Below are 18954 nucleotides of genomic sequence, written 5' to 3'. Positions count from 1 at the left end.
GCCCATTCTGCTGTCTCAAGCCCAGAGCCTCCTTCTCCCTCCAGTTCCTTTGGAGTCACACAGACTTGGGATTAAATCTTAGCTCCCAAACTCGTTACATATACACACACGGGTAAGTAACTGCACGTAGGGACATTGCTGGCAGTCCAGTGGTTAAGGCTTCTCCTTCCAATGCAGAGGGGGCGGGTTCGATCCCTGGTCGGGGAGCTAAGATCTCACATGCCTTCTGGCCAAAAAACCGAAACATAAAACAGAAGCAATATTGTAACAAATTCAATAAAGACTCTAAAAGTGTGGTCCACATCAAAAAACAAAAAAAATCTTAAAAAAAAAAAAGTAATTGCACAACCCTGAGCATGTTTACTCTTTAGCAACACAAAGATAATGATAATATCCACCTCATAGCCTATTCAAGCTGATACATATTAGGTACTCAAGTTATTGTTATCTGGGGTGATGAGTGTTGATGGTTTTTCAACATGTTTCTTACTGAGATGCTGCCTGTCAGCATATAATCCTTAGCTCTTTGCAATGTAGTTTCTCTCCATGTTTGACTTACCTCTGTGCCAACATCCCAGCCCTAGCCTGGGGATGACTGTGTCCCAGATCCTCAATTAATGACACATCCATTGCTAACTGCTTGATATGCCTGCTCTCTCTTGGATAAGCTCTCCAGAGGCATGGAATCCTAATTTAGTATCTTGAGTGACTGGCTCCACAATCCAATCGACGACCACTGAGCTTAATTTATGACTTTCTGCAGTTTCTTCTCCCCCCAACTTTGCATCCATACTATAGACAGAATGTTCTCTTTAAACACAGATTGGGTCATACTATTACTCTACTTAAAACATTTCTTGGGACTTCCTTGGCAATCCAGTAGTTAAGACTCCACGCTTCCAATGCAGAAGGTGCGGATTTGATCCCTGGTCAGGGAACTAAGGTCCCACGTGCTGCACAGCCGAGCGAAAAAATGAAAACAAAAAATTTTTGCCGCCCCACCTCCAATAAAAGAAAGTCCAAGGGTTTTAGCTTGGCATTAAAAGCCCTTCACAATCTGGTCCCAATGTATACTTCCACACCCACCTCTTCCCACTCTCCCTCACACCCTCTGCTTTAAGTCACGTGGATCTGCTTATGGTTTTGCAAATAAGCCAGGAGCTCTCATGTTTCTGTGCTTTTGCATATATACTGTTTCAACAAAAATGGCCTTCCTTTTTGTTCCAAGTGGCCTGGTTATAGTGTCATCTCTTCGGTCAACCTTCTCCGATCCTTTGGGAGCCTTAACTCTTCTCTCCTCAGTGTGTCTTCATAAACACTTATACTTTTACATTTGCTATATCATGGTTTCCGTGTCTATATATCTGCAAAAACAAGATCTTCTTCATCTCTGTACACTAAGGAACTAGATTGGGCTTAGTAGATGCTTAGTGAATGCTTGCTAAATGGATGGGAAGGTGGATGGAATTTCCAACCTTCTGTGATTGATTGTTTGATTGAATTTAGGGTTCAGAGAGGAGAATGGTGGGAAAATTTCTCTATCATAGGCAGAAGTAGGAAAAACTAGGGCAGAAGAGGTTTTAAAAATACTTTAAAACATATTAGCTATTTCAAGGATTGTATATGGCGTAAATTAAGAGATATAAACATAGTACAGAAGAGGGGATACATTTCAAAAACTAGAGATGAAGCAAAATAAATTAGCTTTGATTTAGAATATGGTCAAAAGCACTAAAATGTTCGGTTCATAAAACAAGAGGAAGCAGATTATCCTCAGGTTTTCTCTTTAAGTATTCTGAAAGTTATATGGAAAATGTCGTGGGTAAATGTATTTTTCTGGAGAGAGAGTTTTTTGCGGGGCGTGGGGGGTGGTCAAAGAGATTTGTGACTTAAAGATGTTAAATCACTGCAACTGAGTTCCACACTGCATAATGTCAACCAGTAGCTGTCGGGGGAAAATAACTGTCAGACACATGAGGCTGTGTTCAGGAATTTAGGCATATAATCTTGCTGCACCACAAAAATTTTCTCAAAGTCCTCCCGTGTAAGGAAAATCATTAAAGCCAGTAAAGAAAGCTAATAATTCAGTTAGACATCAACAAAACTCTAGGCATATTTCACAGCATCTTAAGCCTAAAAAACTCTCCAGATTAAGAAGATACTTTTAAATTTATGTAATACCTTTCTTCTGAAACTGACCAGCATCTCTTAGGTATAAATGGCTTACCTTCTCTGTTCATCTCATGGAGCACCAGGCACCCTGCTGCTACCTGCTTAGACCCTTGCTTCCCACCATCTGCTTGTACACACACTGTGTGCACTCAGCTTTGTACCTTCTTCCTACTTATTCCCCCATCCTCTCCTATCAGTGGGGAACTCAGAAATGACAGAGGTGTAGGGCTTAAATCTTCATCACTAGTAAGTTTAGACTTCCTAGAAAACAATTTGCCTTATTTGCTTTAGTTCTTGTTTAAGCAATAGAGCATTACACCTACAGCTAACGTTCTGTCCCTAAACTTTGCTTTCTTTTCTCTCCCAGGAGTACCAACAATCCTGACATTGGTATATATGTCCTTCCCATGAATGTTTGTATATTTTTGCCATATAGTCATACACTCATAAGTAAAATATATGATTGTACCGTAAGTTTTAACTTTACATGCTAATATGTTGTGAGTATTATGATTATGATTTTAATGAGATATAATTTAAATACTATAAAATTCACCCTCTCAAAGTATACAATTCGGTGTTTGTTTTTTTTTTTTAGTGTACTCATAAAGTTGTGCAACCGTCGGTACTATCTAATTCCAGGACATTTTCATCACCGCAAAAAAGAAACCCGTGCCTATTAGTCATTACTCTCCATTCTCTTAGCATTTTCCTCTCCTCTTCGCCACTGGCAGCCTTTAATTGGTCTCTATGGATGTGCCTACTCTAGACATTTCATGGATATGTAATCATACACTGTGTGATCTTTTGTGTCTGGCTTCTTTCACTTACCATCACTTTAAAGATTCATCCATCTTTTAGCATGTATCAATATTTCATTCCTTTTTATGACTAAAAAAATCCCATTGTATGGATATACTACATTTTCTTTATCTATTCATTAGCTGATGGATATTTAAGTTGTTTCCACTTTTTGGCTGTTAAAAATAAAGTTGCTATGAGCATTTGGGTACAAGTTTATGTGTGAACATATGTTTTCATTTGTCTTGGGCATATAACTAGGAATGGAATTGTTGGGTCATATGTTTAACTTGGAGGGAAATTGCCAAACAGTTTTCCAAAGCATCTTCCTAGCTTAACCTCATTCCAACCTATGGACCAAGAGAGTTTCTTGGAGACTAAAGAGGAGCACAACACACAAGAACACTTTAGAGCAAAGACTCAGATCAGCTGCACCTCTAATGAGCTTAAGGAAGAAGAAAAACAAGCAACCCAATACACACCTAACACGAAATTATAGGATAAATAATGTTCTTGCTAAGCATTAACACACGAAAAAATAAAATATGCAGCTCTTGATATTTACTGGTCCTTTTACTCAGACGAGCTTCCCTGTCTTACCAGAATAGAAGGTGGCAGAGAGGTGCAGTTTAAACTCCCCACCCCTCTCATTTTTAGAAGAAACTTTTTAAAGAATAAGACAAATAACTCTCACAAATAATTTAGAACTTTTAACACTTAGAAATGCAGATTATCAGGTTCTATTACTTAATATCATGATTAGAAATATCATAAGAGTGACTACGGACAATCACTATTGATATCTACACCACATGCATTAAATAAAACATTTGGCTATAACAAAGAACTATGAATCTGTCTGTCTAAAAGGTCTGAATAGATAAGCTCACTCTGATTAGTAGAAAACATTTTAAGGGTAACTGAAAAATAAGAGAAAAATTGATACATGCCACTGATTGACAGTAATAATATAATCTCAGTTTGCAATATGAGAATGTAATTTTGGAAAGCAGTATTCAAGTTTGTAAATGTTATAATGTCCTCCTCTATCAAATGGGGCTGAGTTAGATGATAACCCAGGTCCCTTCTTCCACTAATATAGTAGTGTATTTCCTATTTTAGAGATGGGAGTAGCACAGACACGGGACTCACCTATGGTCATCTACTAGCTCCTGACGGATCTGTCTGTAAAACCCAAGTCTTCCTACCCTTCGTCAACTTCACCATTACTTCCTCTTCACGAGTGAAGTAAGTCAGAAGGAGAAAAACAAATACCGCATGCTAACACATATATATGGAATCTAAGAAAAAAAATGTCATGAAGAGCCTAGGGGTAGGACGGATGGGAATAAAACACAGACCTGCTAGAGCATGGCCTTAAGGATATGGGGAGGGGGAAGGGTAAGCTGTGACGAGGTGAGAGAGTGGCATGGACATATATACACTACCAAACGTAGGGTGGATAAGTAGTGGGAAGCAGCCGCGTAGCACAGGGAGATCAGCTCGGTGCTTTGTGACCACCTAGAGGGGTGGGATAGGGAGGGTGGGAGGGAGACGCAAGAGGGAAGAGATATGGGGACATATGTATATGTATAACTGATTCACTTTGTTGTAAAGCAAAAACTAACACACCCTTGTAAAGCAATTATACTCCAATAAAGATTTTTAAAAAATAAAAAGATGAATCTCCATAAAAAGCCAAGTTAGCTATGACTTCTGCCCATAAGAAAACATAGTAAGTTCACTGCAGGCTTATTTAAAATGGCACATCACTCAAAATGAGGTGTTTATTTTGAAAAGGAAAGACCTCCTGATGAGTTCCTAGGGTGTAGGCCATAGGGGATGACTGCCCGGTAAAGCAAGACCAAATGGGTCCATTCCTACTAAGAGCTGAAAGGGGGCAGGGGGGAGGGCAGAGGAAGACTGCCAACACTGAGCTGCATCGTGGGCCCGAGGGGGGCACAGCGCAGGGTCCAAGGGACTGCAAGAGTCAAGGAGGGGCCAGAGATGGCACAAATGCTGACTGGGCCTGGCCGGAGAATAAACCAAGACAAGCTTAACGGTCTTAGCTGGAGGCTTCATTCATGAAAACAGTTTCCACTGAATCCAGTCCCTGACTTAACGACAGCAAATAATACACCACAGTCCTTTCAATGGCTCATCCCCCCAAAAGCCTAATTGTAAACTATTGTGGGGAAGTAAGAAATTTAGAAATAATGTTAAAAGCTGAGGTTTCTCTTAATAGAAGTCAGATCTATTTTGCAGAATCCTCTGCAGGTGTAGAGCTGTAGAAACTCTAGACATTTGTGGCTTGGCAACTACAGAGTTCCGTTCCGCTTCTCTCCTTGCTGCAGCCAGAGAACGCCACCGGCTCTGTGATGGTAGGTGTGTTTTGCCAGAAAGCTCGCATATTTGTGGGTGGAGTCATTTGGGAGGCTGGAGGGATTTTTCAAAAGTCTGCGTAGGCCAAATACTGCAGGGACTTCCAAGGGGTGAAAAATAACACCTTGGGCGTTAGCAACTTTCCACTGTTTGTGAAGCCAAAGGTGCAGCTCAGGAAACATGGCCAGTAACTAACTGACAATGACAGGGAGGGAGAGCCTTAGAGCTGAATGGCCGTGTCCTAGGATCCTGTCATTACGTGCACCTTTACTCTGGTACCGAGACCAGCCGTGAGGGCTCCTCCGGTTACCCTGGGCTCTCTGGCCTCGGCAAGATTCATCTCAAGTGGCTGCAACTACAGGTACCCCGTTAGAACTAGGAAACCAGGCAAATACAGTTCCCCAGAGAATTAAATCAATGCACAGTAAATGGCAGGCACATGCAAGGTCACCCTAACATAGTAGATCTTAATTTTGAGTTTATAAGTCTCTCTGAGAAACCGATCAAAGCTATTCACACAGGCCCCCTGGCCCCAACAAAATGTATGTGTGTACAGCGTATAATATTAATCTCAGTTGGGGCATGCATGGGCCCGGGGTAAGACTTAAGAATCCATGGCTTAAAGAGACAGAATGGCCCTAGATTAAGACAACGTCAGACTGAAAATGGCATTTCTGTTAAAGAAAGAATGAGTCAGTTAGAAAGAAGGTTTAGCTGCTGTTGTTAAACAAAGCAGAAAGCGCCGCTGAGGCACAGACTGGCGCTGCTCACCCAAGGACAGTCCAGGACAGACAGTCTAGGCCACGGGACCCTGACATTCCCACTCTCCGACCTGGCCTTGCCTAGCACAGCCTTTGTCCAGATGGAGGACACAGCTAATGATTTCCAACAAACCTCCTTGCTCCGACCCCACACTCACCAAGCAATCACCTGCTAGCAGCTGACCTTTTGTGCAGATCTGCCCACCGGGACAGGGTGTCCTGGTCTTGCCAATATGAGCATGCCAGTGTACAGGGTAGGTCCTGTACATGTCCTCAGAGTCCTCAATGAGAATGATTAAACTGCATTCTGTTTTACACACTGGTCTCACGAGCTGGTGTCAGCTCACCCTTGAGAGAGATCCTCTGTCGGGTGCTGGAAAATCAGATTTTAAGCTTGTAGGGCTGTCTGAGCTACCAAAATGCCAGCTGGCGACTCCCGGCCACACTGGGCTGGCATTGTGCCCTCCCACTGGCAATGACCACGCTCACCTTTTACAGGACATTGGATGGTCACGTTTGCTCGCTGGGGTGCTTCCACGATGCCTCCAATCACAACAGAGAGATGGCTGTGCTCTGGTCTGGTGATATTTCTTCCAATAGCCAAGATGACAGGTGCCTCTTAATTCAAAGGGAGCAGGAAACTATGTTAGGTTCAGGCTTTTGCTCTGAGTAAACCGTGCTGCATTTGGTAAGCTTTGCTGAGCTCTCTGAGAGCAGGGGCCGAGTCCTGGCTCTCTCCGTATCCCTCGTGGTGCCCCATGGGGACCTGCACATCCACAGCCTGCAGGTGCGCAGGGGATGGATGGACGGATGGGTGCATTCAGAGAGGTATCTACAAAGAGGCTTTGCAACAACCCTATACAGACTGTGAGGACAGTTTGGTTTTATAACCAAAATTGAGGATAAAGTCCTCTTTGATACTTTGAAAAAGAAGGAATTCAGAAGTTCATGCAAACAAGACATGGCACGGCAGGACTAACATCTCTGCAGTGCAGCCTTGGATGAGTTAAAGCAGGACCAATACCCACGAGGGCTTGGGACCACCTGACTCTTTTCCTGGAAGGAAAATTTGAAACAAACCTGCATAACACTTGCACGGAAAAGATGAATAATAAAAACAAGGTCATAAAGAATCAGGAATTCATTCACAGAATTCTATTTTCCTGGATTTTAAGAACCATGTAGTTTTAACCAGATTCATTTATGAACTCACTCAGGAAACATACTTTGTGCCTGGGCTGGACAATGGGAATATGAAGTTGGAAAACAACCATTCTTGCCCTCAAGCAACGCATAGACTGGTGGGAGACACCATTACCACCATTACAGGGTGCTGGCTGTTGAGGTAGGGAAAGGTGCTGGTTGCCCAGGTGTCTCTCAGGAGCATATGGGGGTCAGGGAAGGCCACATTCCTCTACTGCAGAACTATTGCCATGGTTGGTTTCCCTCCTCCACCCCATTAGCAGGTAAGCTCTTGGAGGGAGAGGCCACATCGTATTTCTTTAATCTGTTTTATCACCAATGCATAGGACATGAAAGAATAACATTTTGGTGTTTGGTAACCATGTATTCTGTAGAAGAGAACTTGGGAATGACCGTGTTTGGGTGAAAAAATGTTCCATTTGCTCCTGGAGTGCTTGGGGCACTGAAATGCTATCCTGAGAATTGAAAAAGATAGGAACTCTTTGGCTGGGAAAGGGCTGTCATTGTCCTATGTCCTCTGGCCCCTGAGGACCTTGCACCAGCTCTCCCACGAATCTGAGCTGTTCTGGGATGGACTTACGGGGAAATCCGTGAGCTGCAAGAGAGACTTCTATTCCTCCCAGCAATTCCAGAACCTTGGAACTGAGGTTTTCTGGAAAAGAGCTGATGCTCACAGGAGAGGACAGTCCAGGAGGGTCAAGGCACAGAAAGTCAAGGCCTGAAGGCCCTACCTTGGGAATGCGGCCAGGAGAGGGACTTAGCATCAAGCCTGGCACATTCAAGGAGCTTTTAAAATCAACTGGTCCAACTTCCTCTATTTAGAGATGTGATGTACTGGCTACATCAATGCTTAGTTGTCTAAATGCTGGGTTGCAATCCCTGATATTGTCTTTTCCTCACCTTAGTTTATTTGAGCCATAGATACCAGAAACCACACAGCAGAGAGTTGGAGGATAACTTTCTTATTTTAGTTTTAATCCCAGAACATGAGCCTGACACAAGGAAGCATTGCTTACAACTTTGCCACCTAAAAATGTTCCTTCATAAAAAAAGCACACTTTAATATTAAAGTGACTTTGTCTACATCCTGGGACAATTTACAATGACAATTTCCTGAAAGTGTTTCTAAGGATTGGGGGGTACGCCATTGCGAGGTATACATCAAGCTTTAAAGGATAATTACTCTCTTTCGCCGGCTGGTGGCGCTTTAAAAGTGAAAAGTCCATACTATCAACACTGCCGATTAAACCCTGTCTCATTAATTCCCAATTCTTAGAAAGCAAACTCCAGAGCAGCTGTTTTCCAGTGTGCTCCTCAGGCCAGCAGCACTGGCATAACCTGGGGACATGTCAACTATGCACATTCTCAGACTCCAACCCAAGCCTGCTGTGTCGGAACCTCTGGGAATGGGGTCTAGAGATTTGTGTTTTCACCCCACCCCGTGGTGATTCTGCTGCATGAAGTGTGAAAACTGCTGCTCCAGAGTTTAGTGTTCAAAACAAAACAAAACCCAGGCATTCCAGGTTTCAACAATGGGCATTACCTGCATACAGCACAGAAGAACTTTCCACATCCGAACCCAGATGATTAGCGACAGAACATCCGTATATTCCTTGTTCTTTCTTTGTAGGTTTCTGTATCTGCATTTTCCCCATTCCATCCACAATGACTCTGTAGAACAGTCAGAAAGAGGATGCGCTCGTGTAACACACTGAACTGTTCTAGAACCACAGCAACTCACAGAGAATGAAGATGGCAAAATGATTGACTTCGGGCTGGCAAGGATCCCAGAAGATGATGTTGTCAAGCTTCCTGCCTATAAGCGGACAACTATATAGACTAGAGGGTGGAAAAGTCCTTCTCGGCTGAAACTCAGAGAAATGGTAGAGCTGGACTGTGCTTAGAGATCCAATCATCCTCTCTCACTTTGCATGAGAACAGACTTTTCTGGATGGACTCAATGCTTAATCTACCATGTTTTTAAAAAGACAAACGGGATTGCAAACGAATTGTAAGATTCGTTTAACTGTAAGATTATACATTTCAAGAAAACGCAACTGCAATTTTTCTTGGTACATTACATAGTTTTCTTTCAAGCATGAAAAATACAGTACTGAATACTAATAGTGAGTTTAAATAATCTGATTTTTCCCTTTCTTTTATAATTTGTTAGTCATTATTAAAATTTCACTAATTTGCACCTTACAAATCCATATGAGACGTGTGTCATTCTCTACAGGAAAATCAAAAGTCCAAGTAAGGTAAACTCTAGGTGAAGTTACAAAAGAAGTATAGCAGGGATTATTAGGCACACACAGTCACCACGCTACTGTTCCTTAATAGTATGGTTTACTGGGAAAGACAATCTCAAACAGGGATCAGCCTTGATTCCCTTGTGTATAGTTCAGAGATACTAAGTGATGCTGTGTCTCCTGCTTCTCTATTTCTCAGTTCTACACATACTGAATTTCACCTGTCTGTCATCATTACTGACCCACACCTTACTGTGTTACGGTTGACTTTAGTGGGTACTACTCCTTTGAAAATGTTAGAAACATTTGCAGTGGGAGTAGCAACTCTGAAGACTAGGGCTGCTTCTAGGCTATCTAGGACAGCCTAGGCTATCTAGGATATCTAGCCTAGGATATCTAGGATATCTGTATGAATTTGAAAAAAAGTTGACCCTCACCCTTGGCAAATGTAGCCTCATAGTTCAGGGGTTAGTGAGCAGAGAGTTCCCTTCTGTCCACCTCCTTCCCTTCCTCTGGAGAGACAATGCCTTGCACAGCTTTGTGGGCAATTTGTGAGCTCAATTTCAGCCAGAGATTTGCCCATTCAGCTGGGTACCTTTGTGCAAAGTACAAACAGTATACACATGCATGGTGGTCCTGAACATGATTTTGGCTATGGAAGGAAAGAGAGAAATAGAAAATTCCCAAGTATTCAGTGAAATATTAGGTATAAGAGAGTGGAAGAGGTTTTTAATAAGAAAACAAGAAGGAAACAGTTGAAAGGGAAAGTTAAAGACAGCAAAATCTGTCAATGGCCAATCGAATCTCCTTTACTAATTTTTTTTAAATTCAGTGTTGACCCACTCTACCACTTATGAACAGAAAATAAACATTGTGCCATAAATTATTATACTCTATATCAATTTTCTCTTCATATTATTTTAACTGGGGTTTCTCTTCTAATTCTACATGAAATAATAAATCTTTTGGTTTATGAGACTAGAGGACCATCCTATATGACTGTCAGTAGAAAATGATTTCACTATTGTTTATATTCTTTCAAATTTCTTCAGAATAAATGTGGAAAACTTAAGAAAATTTCTTCAAATGTTACTTACTTTTTATTATAGCAGTTTAAAAGTCATTGAAAATAGAGAACTTAAATTAACTTTCTCCAGAAGTCACAAGTGAGAAAACAGAGATAATGGATTCTACTTTGTTAATGACATGCCTAAAATTGTATGTTATTAATTTTTTAGCTTTTTTTTATGAATGAGGACAAAATCCTCATTTCTAAATCTGTCACGCTTAAATTATGCTCTTATTTGAGTCCTCAAAGGATTAAGTCCAGTTTTATGACTGTCACTCCTATAAACTCATTTTTATCCAAGTGACATAACCTCCAGAAATACATAATTTTGAAACTCTCTTCAGACTGGCTTCCACTATTATCGCTCATAATAATAAATAAAGAACATCTGTAAGTTTCATTTTCCAATGTTTACAATACCCAATCTCCTAAAGAACTTATGGGCTAACTGTATTGAGTTTCCTGAAAATAATTTGTTTAGTGAATAAGAACATTTTAAAAATAAGTTTACAGTGTTATTTAGAATGTCAGAGATCTATATCATACGTAACGGGGCTTCCCTGGTGGCGCAGTGGTTGAGAGTCCGCCTGCCGATGCGGGGGACGTGGGTTCGTGCCCCGGTCCGGGAAGATCCCACATGCCGCGGAGCAGCTGGGCCCGTGAGCCGTGGCCGCTGAGCTTGCGCGTCCGGAGCCTGTGCCCCGCAACGGGAGAGGCCACAACAGTGAGAGGCCCGCATACCGCAAAAAATAAAAATAAACCAACATTATATCATATGTAACGTTTAATCAATGTTACATTTCCTGTGTGTCAATATTTTCCCACACAAAGGTTTTAAAAATTATATTAAAATGTTTAAAAACTAAAAAAAATTAAAAATAAATGAAAAAGACAAACAAGCAAACCTTAATTTGCCGTTTGTTAAGCCCTCATTTTCTGCCCCGCTCCTTCCAAACAAACTGTAGATGTGGACTTTTCATTTCAGATTTTCACACTGGAAGTGCGTGGACCTTCACTGCTGCCTGGCAATGGTTATTATCTCATTCTCACGGTATGAAAAAGTCAGTGGAGGTAACAAAGCTCAAGCTGCATTATAGTGGATTTTGACCATGCTGTTAAGAATCAGGACTACACTGTGTGAGTTCCTTATGGCTTCCCAAGTATTACACCTGCATGTAAATACCACTTGGAGAATCAGAGATGGTCAGGTGTATCCTCAGGGGTGAGATAATTATTCAGGAAATGAGAAAGAGTACTTGCTCTGCTTTAATTTCATTTTAGTTTTTTCTTTTTTTTTCTTTTTTTTCTTTTTTTTTTGCGGTACGCGGGCCTCTCACTGTTGCGGCCTCTCCCGTTGCGGAGCACAGGCTCCGGACGCGCAGGCTCAGCAGCCATGGCTCACGGGCCCAGCCGCCCCGCGGCATGTGGGATCCTCCCGGACCGGGGCACGAACCCGCGTCCCCTGCATCGGCAGGCGGATTCTCAACCACTGCGCCACCAGGGAAGCCCTAATTTTTTCTTAATGATTTGAAGTTGCTAATAGGTTGTCAGGATCAGTGGTCCATATACTTTTTTTTCCCTGCCCCTTCCCACCTTACAGATCTCAGCAATATGGACTGTTCTGACCACTAAATACTATATGTTTCTTCATGAACTGAACGGGGCCACTTCATTTCCTGTCACTTCATGTTGCTCGCTCATCCTATGCTCCAGCCATAATGAACCTCTGACAGGTTCCAGGACATTCTATGATCTGTCATCACCCCGAGCTTTTGCATATGTTGTTCACTTTATTTGGAATGCCCTTCCCCACTGCAGGCAAACTCTGAATTACCCACTGAGTCCTGGAGCAAATGTAATTCCCCCGGTAAAGCTTTCCCCAATACTCCTAGAGTTATCTTCTGCCCCCTCTGGGCTCCTTTTTCTCTGGTTCATATCTTTAAAAAGATATTTATAAAATATCTTTTTATTCCCACCAGACTGTGATCTTGTCAAGAGTAGGGACCAAATCTTATTTCTAGCTGTGCATTTTCAATGCTTAGTACAGTGCTTTGTATACAGCAAGTTTTCAAAAACATTTAATGACAAAATACATGAATGATTACAACAGAACAGAATAATGGTAGAGAATAAATGTACTAGGAGAATGCAAGCCCCCCTGCAACCCACAAATGAAATATACAAGGGTGGGCAGAAACCAAAACAGCTGAATTGCTCAGAACAAAAACAGGAATATGGCAGACCTAGCTATTACTAGGGCTAGACTTGCACTGTCAAATCCCTATTAAGGAATAGTTGATTAAGAACAAAAGTATAACTAATAACTCTACTTGACAAATGTTTATACACTAAAATGTTTTATTAAATTATTTCATATGTACGTTTGTATGACTCAGCAATTCTCAGATGATTCCTTTGTTTTCTTGACCTCAGTTTTTACAGCACAGTGAGAAATCACTGAGATTAGAAATAGTCGAGGGCTTCCCTGGTGGCGCAGTGGTTGAGAGTCCGCCTGCCAATGCAGGGGACGCGGGTTCGTGCCCCGGTCCAGGAAGATCCCACGTGCCGCGGAGCGGCTGGGCCCGTGAGCCATGGCCGCTGAGCTTGCGCGTCCGGAGCCTGTGCTCCGCAAAGGGAGAGGCCACAACAGTGAGAGGCCCGCGTACCGCAAAAAAAAAAAAAAAAAAAAAAAAAAAAAAATAGTCGAGCACATGTGAACCTTCCTGCCAGGTGATGCCACCCAGTATCCAGCCTGGACCAGTCCGTGGGCTGAAAGTTCTTTAAAGAATCTGATCTTGGCCTTTGCTGCATAACCTTATTCTTAACTTTAAGTAATAACAAGGCTGATCTTTCCATAACATCATCCCTAGTGAATCCACCCACAGCCTTCCCTTCCTAGCTGAGATTTCTTACTCTGCTGGCATCCAAACGTTCTCCACGCCCACGCTGTTTCCTCTTAAGGGAGAGAGGCTCTCAGAAACATAATTCCATTTCAGAATTTCTTCAGCTGAAAAGATTTGTGAAATTCAGAAAAATATATCTAAAACTGAGAACCTTTGTTGCATAAAGGAGTTTAAACATAAGTTTAAAAAATTAATTAGGTAAATTTGAGAAAAAAATGGAAATAAAAATAGATCTTCAAAAAATTCCCTTAAAACATTAAAAACAAAACTCTTAATAGCCATATAGGATTGTTTCCATATCAAATGGCTGCTCCTCAGAGTATGCAGAAACGCATCTGAGTGGGATGTCAGAACCTTTACAGAATTTCCAGGAGTCTCAGCCTCAGAAGCGAATGTTAATTCCATTTGAACAAATCAAACAATCTAAAATCAACTCAATTCAACAAACATTGACTTGAACTGACCGTGCTCTACTACATCCCTGTAGTACTTTATGGCCACAAGTCAACTGATCAACCTTCTCAGCCTCTGTTTCCTTATAATTTCTAATGTGAAACTGTTGAGCCGTCCTCAAAGGGTAGTCCCTGGATGCCAGGGGTCCGTGAGCTCAAAACTATCCTCATAATAGTAAATACTAAGCCATTATTTGCATTGTCCACTGTGTTGACATTTTCACGCATAGTAAAAGCAGTGGTGGGTGAAACTATTGGTACCTGAACTGGAACCAAGGCAGTGGCACCAGAGGGTACCAGTAGTCACTGTATTCTTGGTACCACACACTTGCAGTAAAAACAAAAATGCCAGTCTCCCTTAAGAATGGCCTTAATGAAGCAGTAGAACTTACTAATTTTACTATAACTCGACCCTTGAGTGGAAATTTTTTAATATTCTGTACGACAAAACGGGAAATACAAAGCACTTCTGCTGCATGCCCAAGTGTGTTGGTGTGATTGTGTGAACTGCTAGCTGAACTAGCTGCTTTTTCATGGCATACCACTTTACTTGCAAGAATGACTGACAGACAAACCATGATTATTCGGACTTGGGTATTTGGAAAATATTTTTTTATTTTTTTATTTTTTTATTTTTTATTTATTTATTTTTTTTGCGGTACGCGGGCCTCTCACTGCTGTGGCCTCTCCCGTTGCGGAGCACAGTCTTCAGACGCACAGGCTCAGCGGCCATGGCTCACGGGCCCAGCCGCTCCGCGGCATGTGGGATCTTCCCGGACCGGGGCACGAACCTGTGTCCCCTGCATCGGCAGGCGGATTCTCAACCACTGCGCCACCAGGGAAGCCCGAAAATATTTTTTTAAATGAACAAAAACGAGCTAGCCAATTCAAGGAAAACAGCTGACAGTATTTGTTGCCAATGATAAAATTCTAGCTTTCAGGGGAAAATTAGAATTTTGGAAAATCAGTAACCTTCATTGTGAGTTTGACTGCTTTCGAAAACTCAAAGATTCTTCTAAAAAACTGGGTAGTAATATTAAAGAATATACGTCCTTTTTGTACTGTATGATGAAATGTGTCAACATTTGGAAGACGCGTATAACTCAGTCAGCCAGTATTTTCCAAATGACCAATGTATGATGTTATAAAATCTAGTATAGTTAAAAGATTCATTCAAAGAGCAAGAGAAACCAACAGATTTCATTGTAACAGAGTACCAAAATCTCATTAATATGACTTTAGATTCCACATTCCAGCTAACCTTTAAGAAACTACCACTTGTCTAGTTTTAGTGTAGCATAAAAAAAGAATAGCCACAATTACCTGAAAGGGCTATGAAAATATTCCTTCTCTTTCCAACTGACATATCTGTATGAAGCCAAATTCTCTCTACAAACGTCAATAGAAACAACACATCTTTATTTTTTTTTAACATCTGTATTGGAGTATAATGGCTTTACAATGGTGTGTTAGTTTCTCTGTATAACAAAGTGAATCAGCTATACATATACATATATCCCCATATCTCCTCCCTCTTGCGTCACCCTCCCACCCTCCCTCTCCCACCCCTCTAGGTGGACACAAAGCACCGAGCTGAGATGCTAAAAAAAAAAACAAAAAAAAATATCATTTGTATTCAGAACAAAAGAAATATTGTATGCAAAGAAAAACCAAAAATGCAAATTAAGGAAAATATCCATTGTGCTGGCTTTTTATGATAATCCACTTGCACATGTTTTAAAAAAAATAGCACACCTAAGGAAAAAGAGAAAGCCAACAGAATATTTCAGGGAAATAAAATTTTCAAGTGAAGAAACCAAAGAAAAACAGGTTTTAAATCTGTATTTGCACTTGGACTTGAAAGATCTCAGTATCAGGAATAACAGGGTGTAGCTTCTTTTTTTTTTAATTGAAGTATAGTTGATTTACCATAGTATATTAGTTTCATAACTTCTTTTTAACTATGGGAAAAACCACCAGGAAATCCAATGTGAGGTGATAGATCCCCATCTTACTAATTCTAAAGGGGAACCTTATGGCACCCCAAAGGCATGGAAATACCCCAGAAGTGCTCACATGCACACACACCGTCATACTAGTCACACTTTACTATAGAGATTTTCCTAGAATATACGTGTTTTTTAGAAATCGTCTTGTTTCCCTTTCGTTAACTCGGGATGTAGGAATGAAAGGTGAAACTAGTGTAATGTCATGATGCATTTTTTCATAGCCTTCTTATACCCCAATCTTACAGAAAAATGGTCTGAGAAGGGGAAGAAAATCATTAATTTTTTTGTTTCCATTTATAATTTATGCCAACTGTTTCTCAAATGGGTGTGAAGTCAGAATGATCCTGGTTACTTGACCAGCTGGGAACTAAATTATTAAATTATCCTTTGAAAATTAAAAAAAAAAAAACAACCCACAACCTATCACAACAGATTGAATGTAGAAGCATTTAGGAGAATCCAGCTGTATTTTATTAAGCCAGGAATGAAAGAGATTTGCAGAGACGTAGAACAATGTCATTATCAGTAATTTTTAAAATACTGCTTTTCAAAAATTATGTTATTTATGTGAACATGAATTGGGCTTATTTACTTATTTCTAAATGGATTAATAAACGGCTCTTTTAAATGTTTCATGGTTTTAATTTCTAACATCACTAGATATAACTCACATTACCAAAAGCTCTTCGGGCTTCTCATCATTGTTTTAAGTTTAAAGGGATCCTAAGACCAAAAGATTTGAGAACTGCGAAGTTAGTTGATCTGGAAGGTTAATTCCACTTCAAAAACTTCATTATACTCTTGTGTTCAGCGTTCCAGGCAAAACAATAAAAAATTAGACTTGTTCTATCTTTTTCATTCTAAGACATAGCCTAACAATTTAATATAAAATTTGAATTTTACCTACATTTCTTTTAATGTTTCACATATTAGGTGATGCACAAAAAACGACATGATAAAAATAAAACTTGCATTTTTAAAGTAACGTATGGTTTGCAAAGCAATTTAACATCTGGTGTTTTGTGTCTCTCAACAATCCCTAGAGGCAGATAAGGTGCAGCTTGAGCTCTTAAACTCAAATTGAAAGAAAGCAAAAGGTCTATAACCCTATGTATACAAACAGCCAGATGTGGAGACAGAAAAGAACACAAAAGCGAATTAATATTTCTGTTATCCCGTTATTTTGTGTAAAATGAATGAAATGTGATATTTTTGCACTGATATGGATAACTATCAATAAAATAAGGTGACAACATTGTGTTTCGAACATCTCAAAAAACTTTGATCCTTAGCATCTTATTTTTGGATTTTGTGACAATTACTTCAGATTCTCAATCTTTCTACCAAAGCTTTTACTTGTGTGATCTTCAAACAGCACTGGCAGTGTTCAGGAGATAAGGTCCCTGGTTCTGACTGGCCGTGAATTAGTCATGAGATTCTGTTTTTCAACGACCTCATCAGAAAAGTATTAACCCCTACCCTGCCAAACTCATGGGGCTGGTGTGAGTTCAAATGAGATACCACATCTTCTAGATATGGAAGATTCTAATTTACAGTTCCTACACAATGTAAGGTTACTGTAAGTATGCTTTTTTAATGCCCTTATGTTGATTTTATTTTTAAATGTTAAGAGACCTGCAAAGAGAGAGTCTGTACATGCTTAAATTCAATCTTAACGGTATCCAGTCTTGTATCACACCTATGTGATAGTGATTGGGAAAGTACGATTTCATTTTGAGAATTCCCATGCACATGTGAAAACCATACCCTGACTTTTTTTCTTTTTCATTTAAAAATTCCTTTGATGACAGGTGAGTGTATGGAATACATACAGTAGCAACGCATTTTAGAGTGTATAATGTAAGTAGAAGTAAAGTGTATGATAAAAAATAGCACATGAGAGAGGGGAAAAGGAAGTATAATACTATTAAGATTTTTTTGTTTTGAGACACATAAATTGAACTGTAATTACCAGGCAATAAAATTCACTAACTTTAAGTGTACAATTTGATTTCTGACACATGTATACATTCGTGTAGCCACCACCACAATCAAAATATATAACATTTCTATAACCTCAGAAAGTTTCCTTTGCTCCCTTGCAGTCAAGTCCCCTCCCCCCAAACCTTAGGACTATGACAACCATTCTTTCTATCACTGTAATTTTGCCTTTGCTACAAGTTAATATAAATGGAATTATTATAAAGTATGTAGTCTTTTATGCTTAGTTTCTTTCACTTAACATAATGGTTTTGATTTTCATCCACATTGATGTATATATCCGTAGCTCCTTCCTTATCTATGATGAGCATTTGCCATTTTATGGACATACCATAATTTGTTTACAAAGCCATCAGTTGATGGACATTTGGCCTGTTTCCAGTTTGGGGCTATTATGAATAAGGCTGTTAGAAACATTCAAGTATGCATTTATTTGATATGCTGCTTTCCATCCTTTTACTCTTAACCTATCTGTGTTTTTACATTTGAAGTGCACTTCTTGTTGACAACCTATATGTTAGTTGTTGCTTTGTTACCATCTGACAATCTGTGGCTTTTAGTTGGAGCTTTTGGATTATTTATACTTAATGTATAATCTTATACTTTACATAATATATACAGAAATAGAAGAACACCTTGACAAACTATCAAAAATTATTCAACAATCCACAAAATAACCAAACAGAACTTCTAAAAATTATATATGTGGTCACTGAAATGGAAAACTAAGTGGGTGGGCTAATATCCACTTAGTTTTTTACAATGCTGAAGAGACAAGTAGCTAACTAGAAAGTAAAAGAGGCAATATGAAAGAGAGGTTAAAACACAGGGAAGATTGAGACAGAGAAATTCTCACATACATTTATTTGGAGTTCTAGAAAGAAAGAAGAAAAAGCTACATTCAGAAAGGAAATGGGCTGAGAATTTTCCAGAACTGATAAAAAATATG

The 18954-nt window shown here is 40.0% G+C and overlaps 1 protein-coding gene across 6 annotated transcripts in view; it reads right to left on the bottom strand.

The window, feature by feature from the left end:
* ADAMTSL3 (ADAMTS like 3) overlaps positions 1–18954 on the bottom strand; it is a 468377-nt gene that overhangs the window by 88631 nt on the left and 360792 nt on the right. For all 6 annotated transcript variants that reach the window (XM_067030016.1, XM_067030022.1, XM_067030019.1 and 3 more), the window contains 2 exons: positions 8863–8990; positions 6606–6734 (listed from right to left, as the gene is read on the bottom strand). In XM_067030016.1, the coding sequence (XP_066886117.1) occupies positions 6606–6734; positions 8863–8990 (257 nt within the window). The remainder of the gene's footprint in view (positions 1–6605; positions 6735–8862; positions 8991–18954) is intronic.

The sequence above is a fragment of the Kogia breviceps genome, chromosome 3 (assembly GCF_026419965.1).
Source record: "Kogia breviceps isolate mKogBre1 chromosome 3, mKogBre1 haplotype 1, whole genome shotgun sequence".
NCBI classification, from domain to species: domain Eukaryota; kingdom Metazoa; phylum Chordata; class Mammalia; order Artiodactyla; family Physeteridae; genus Kogia; species Kogia breviceps.
This window is presented reverse-complemented; position numbering and strand designations above follow the sequence as displayed.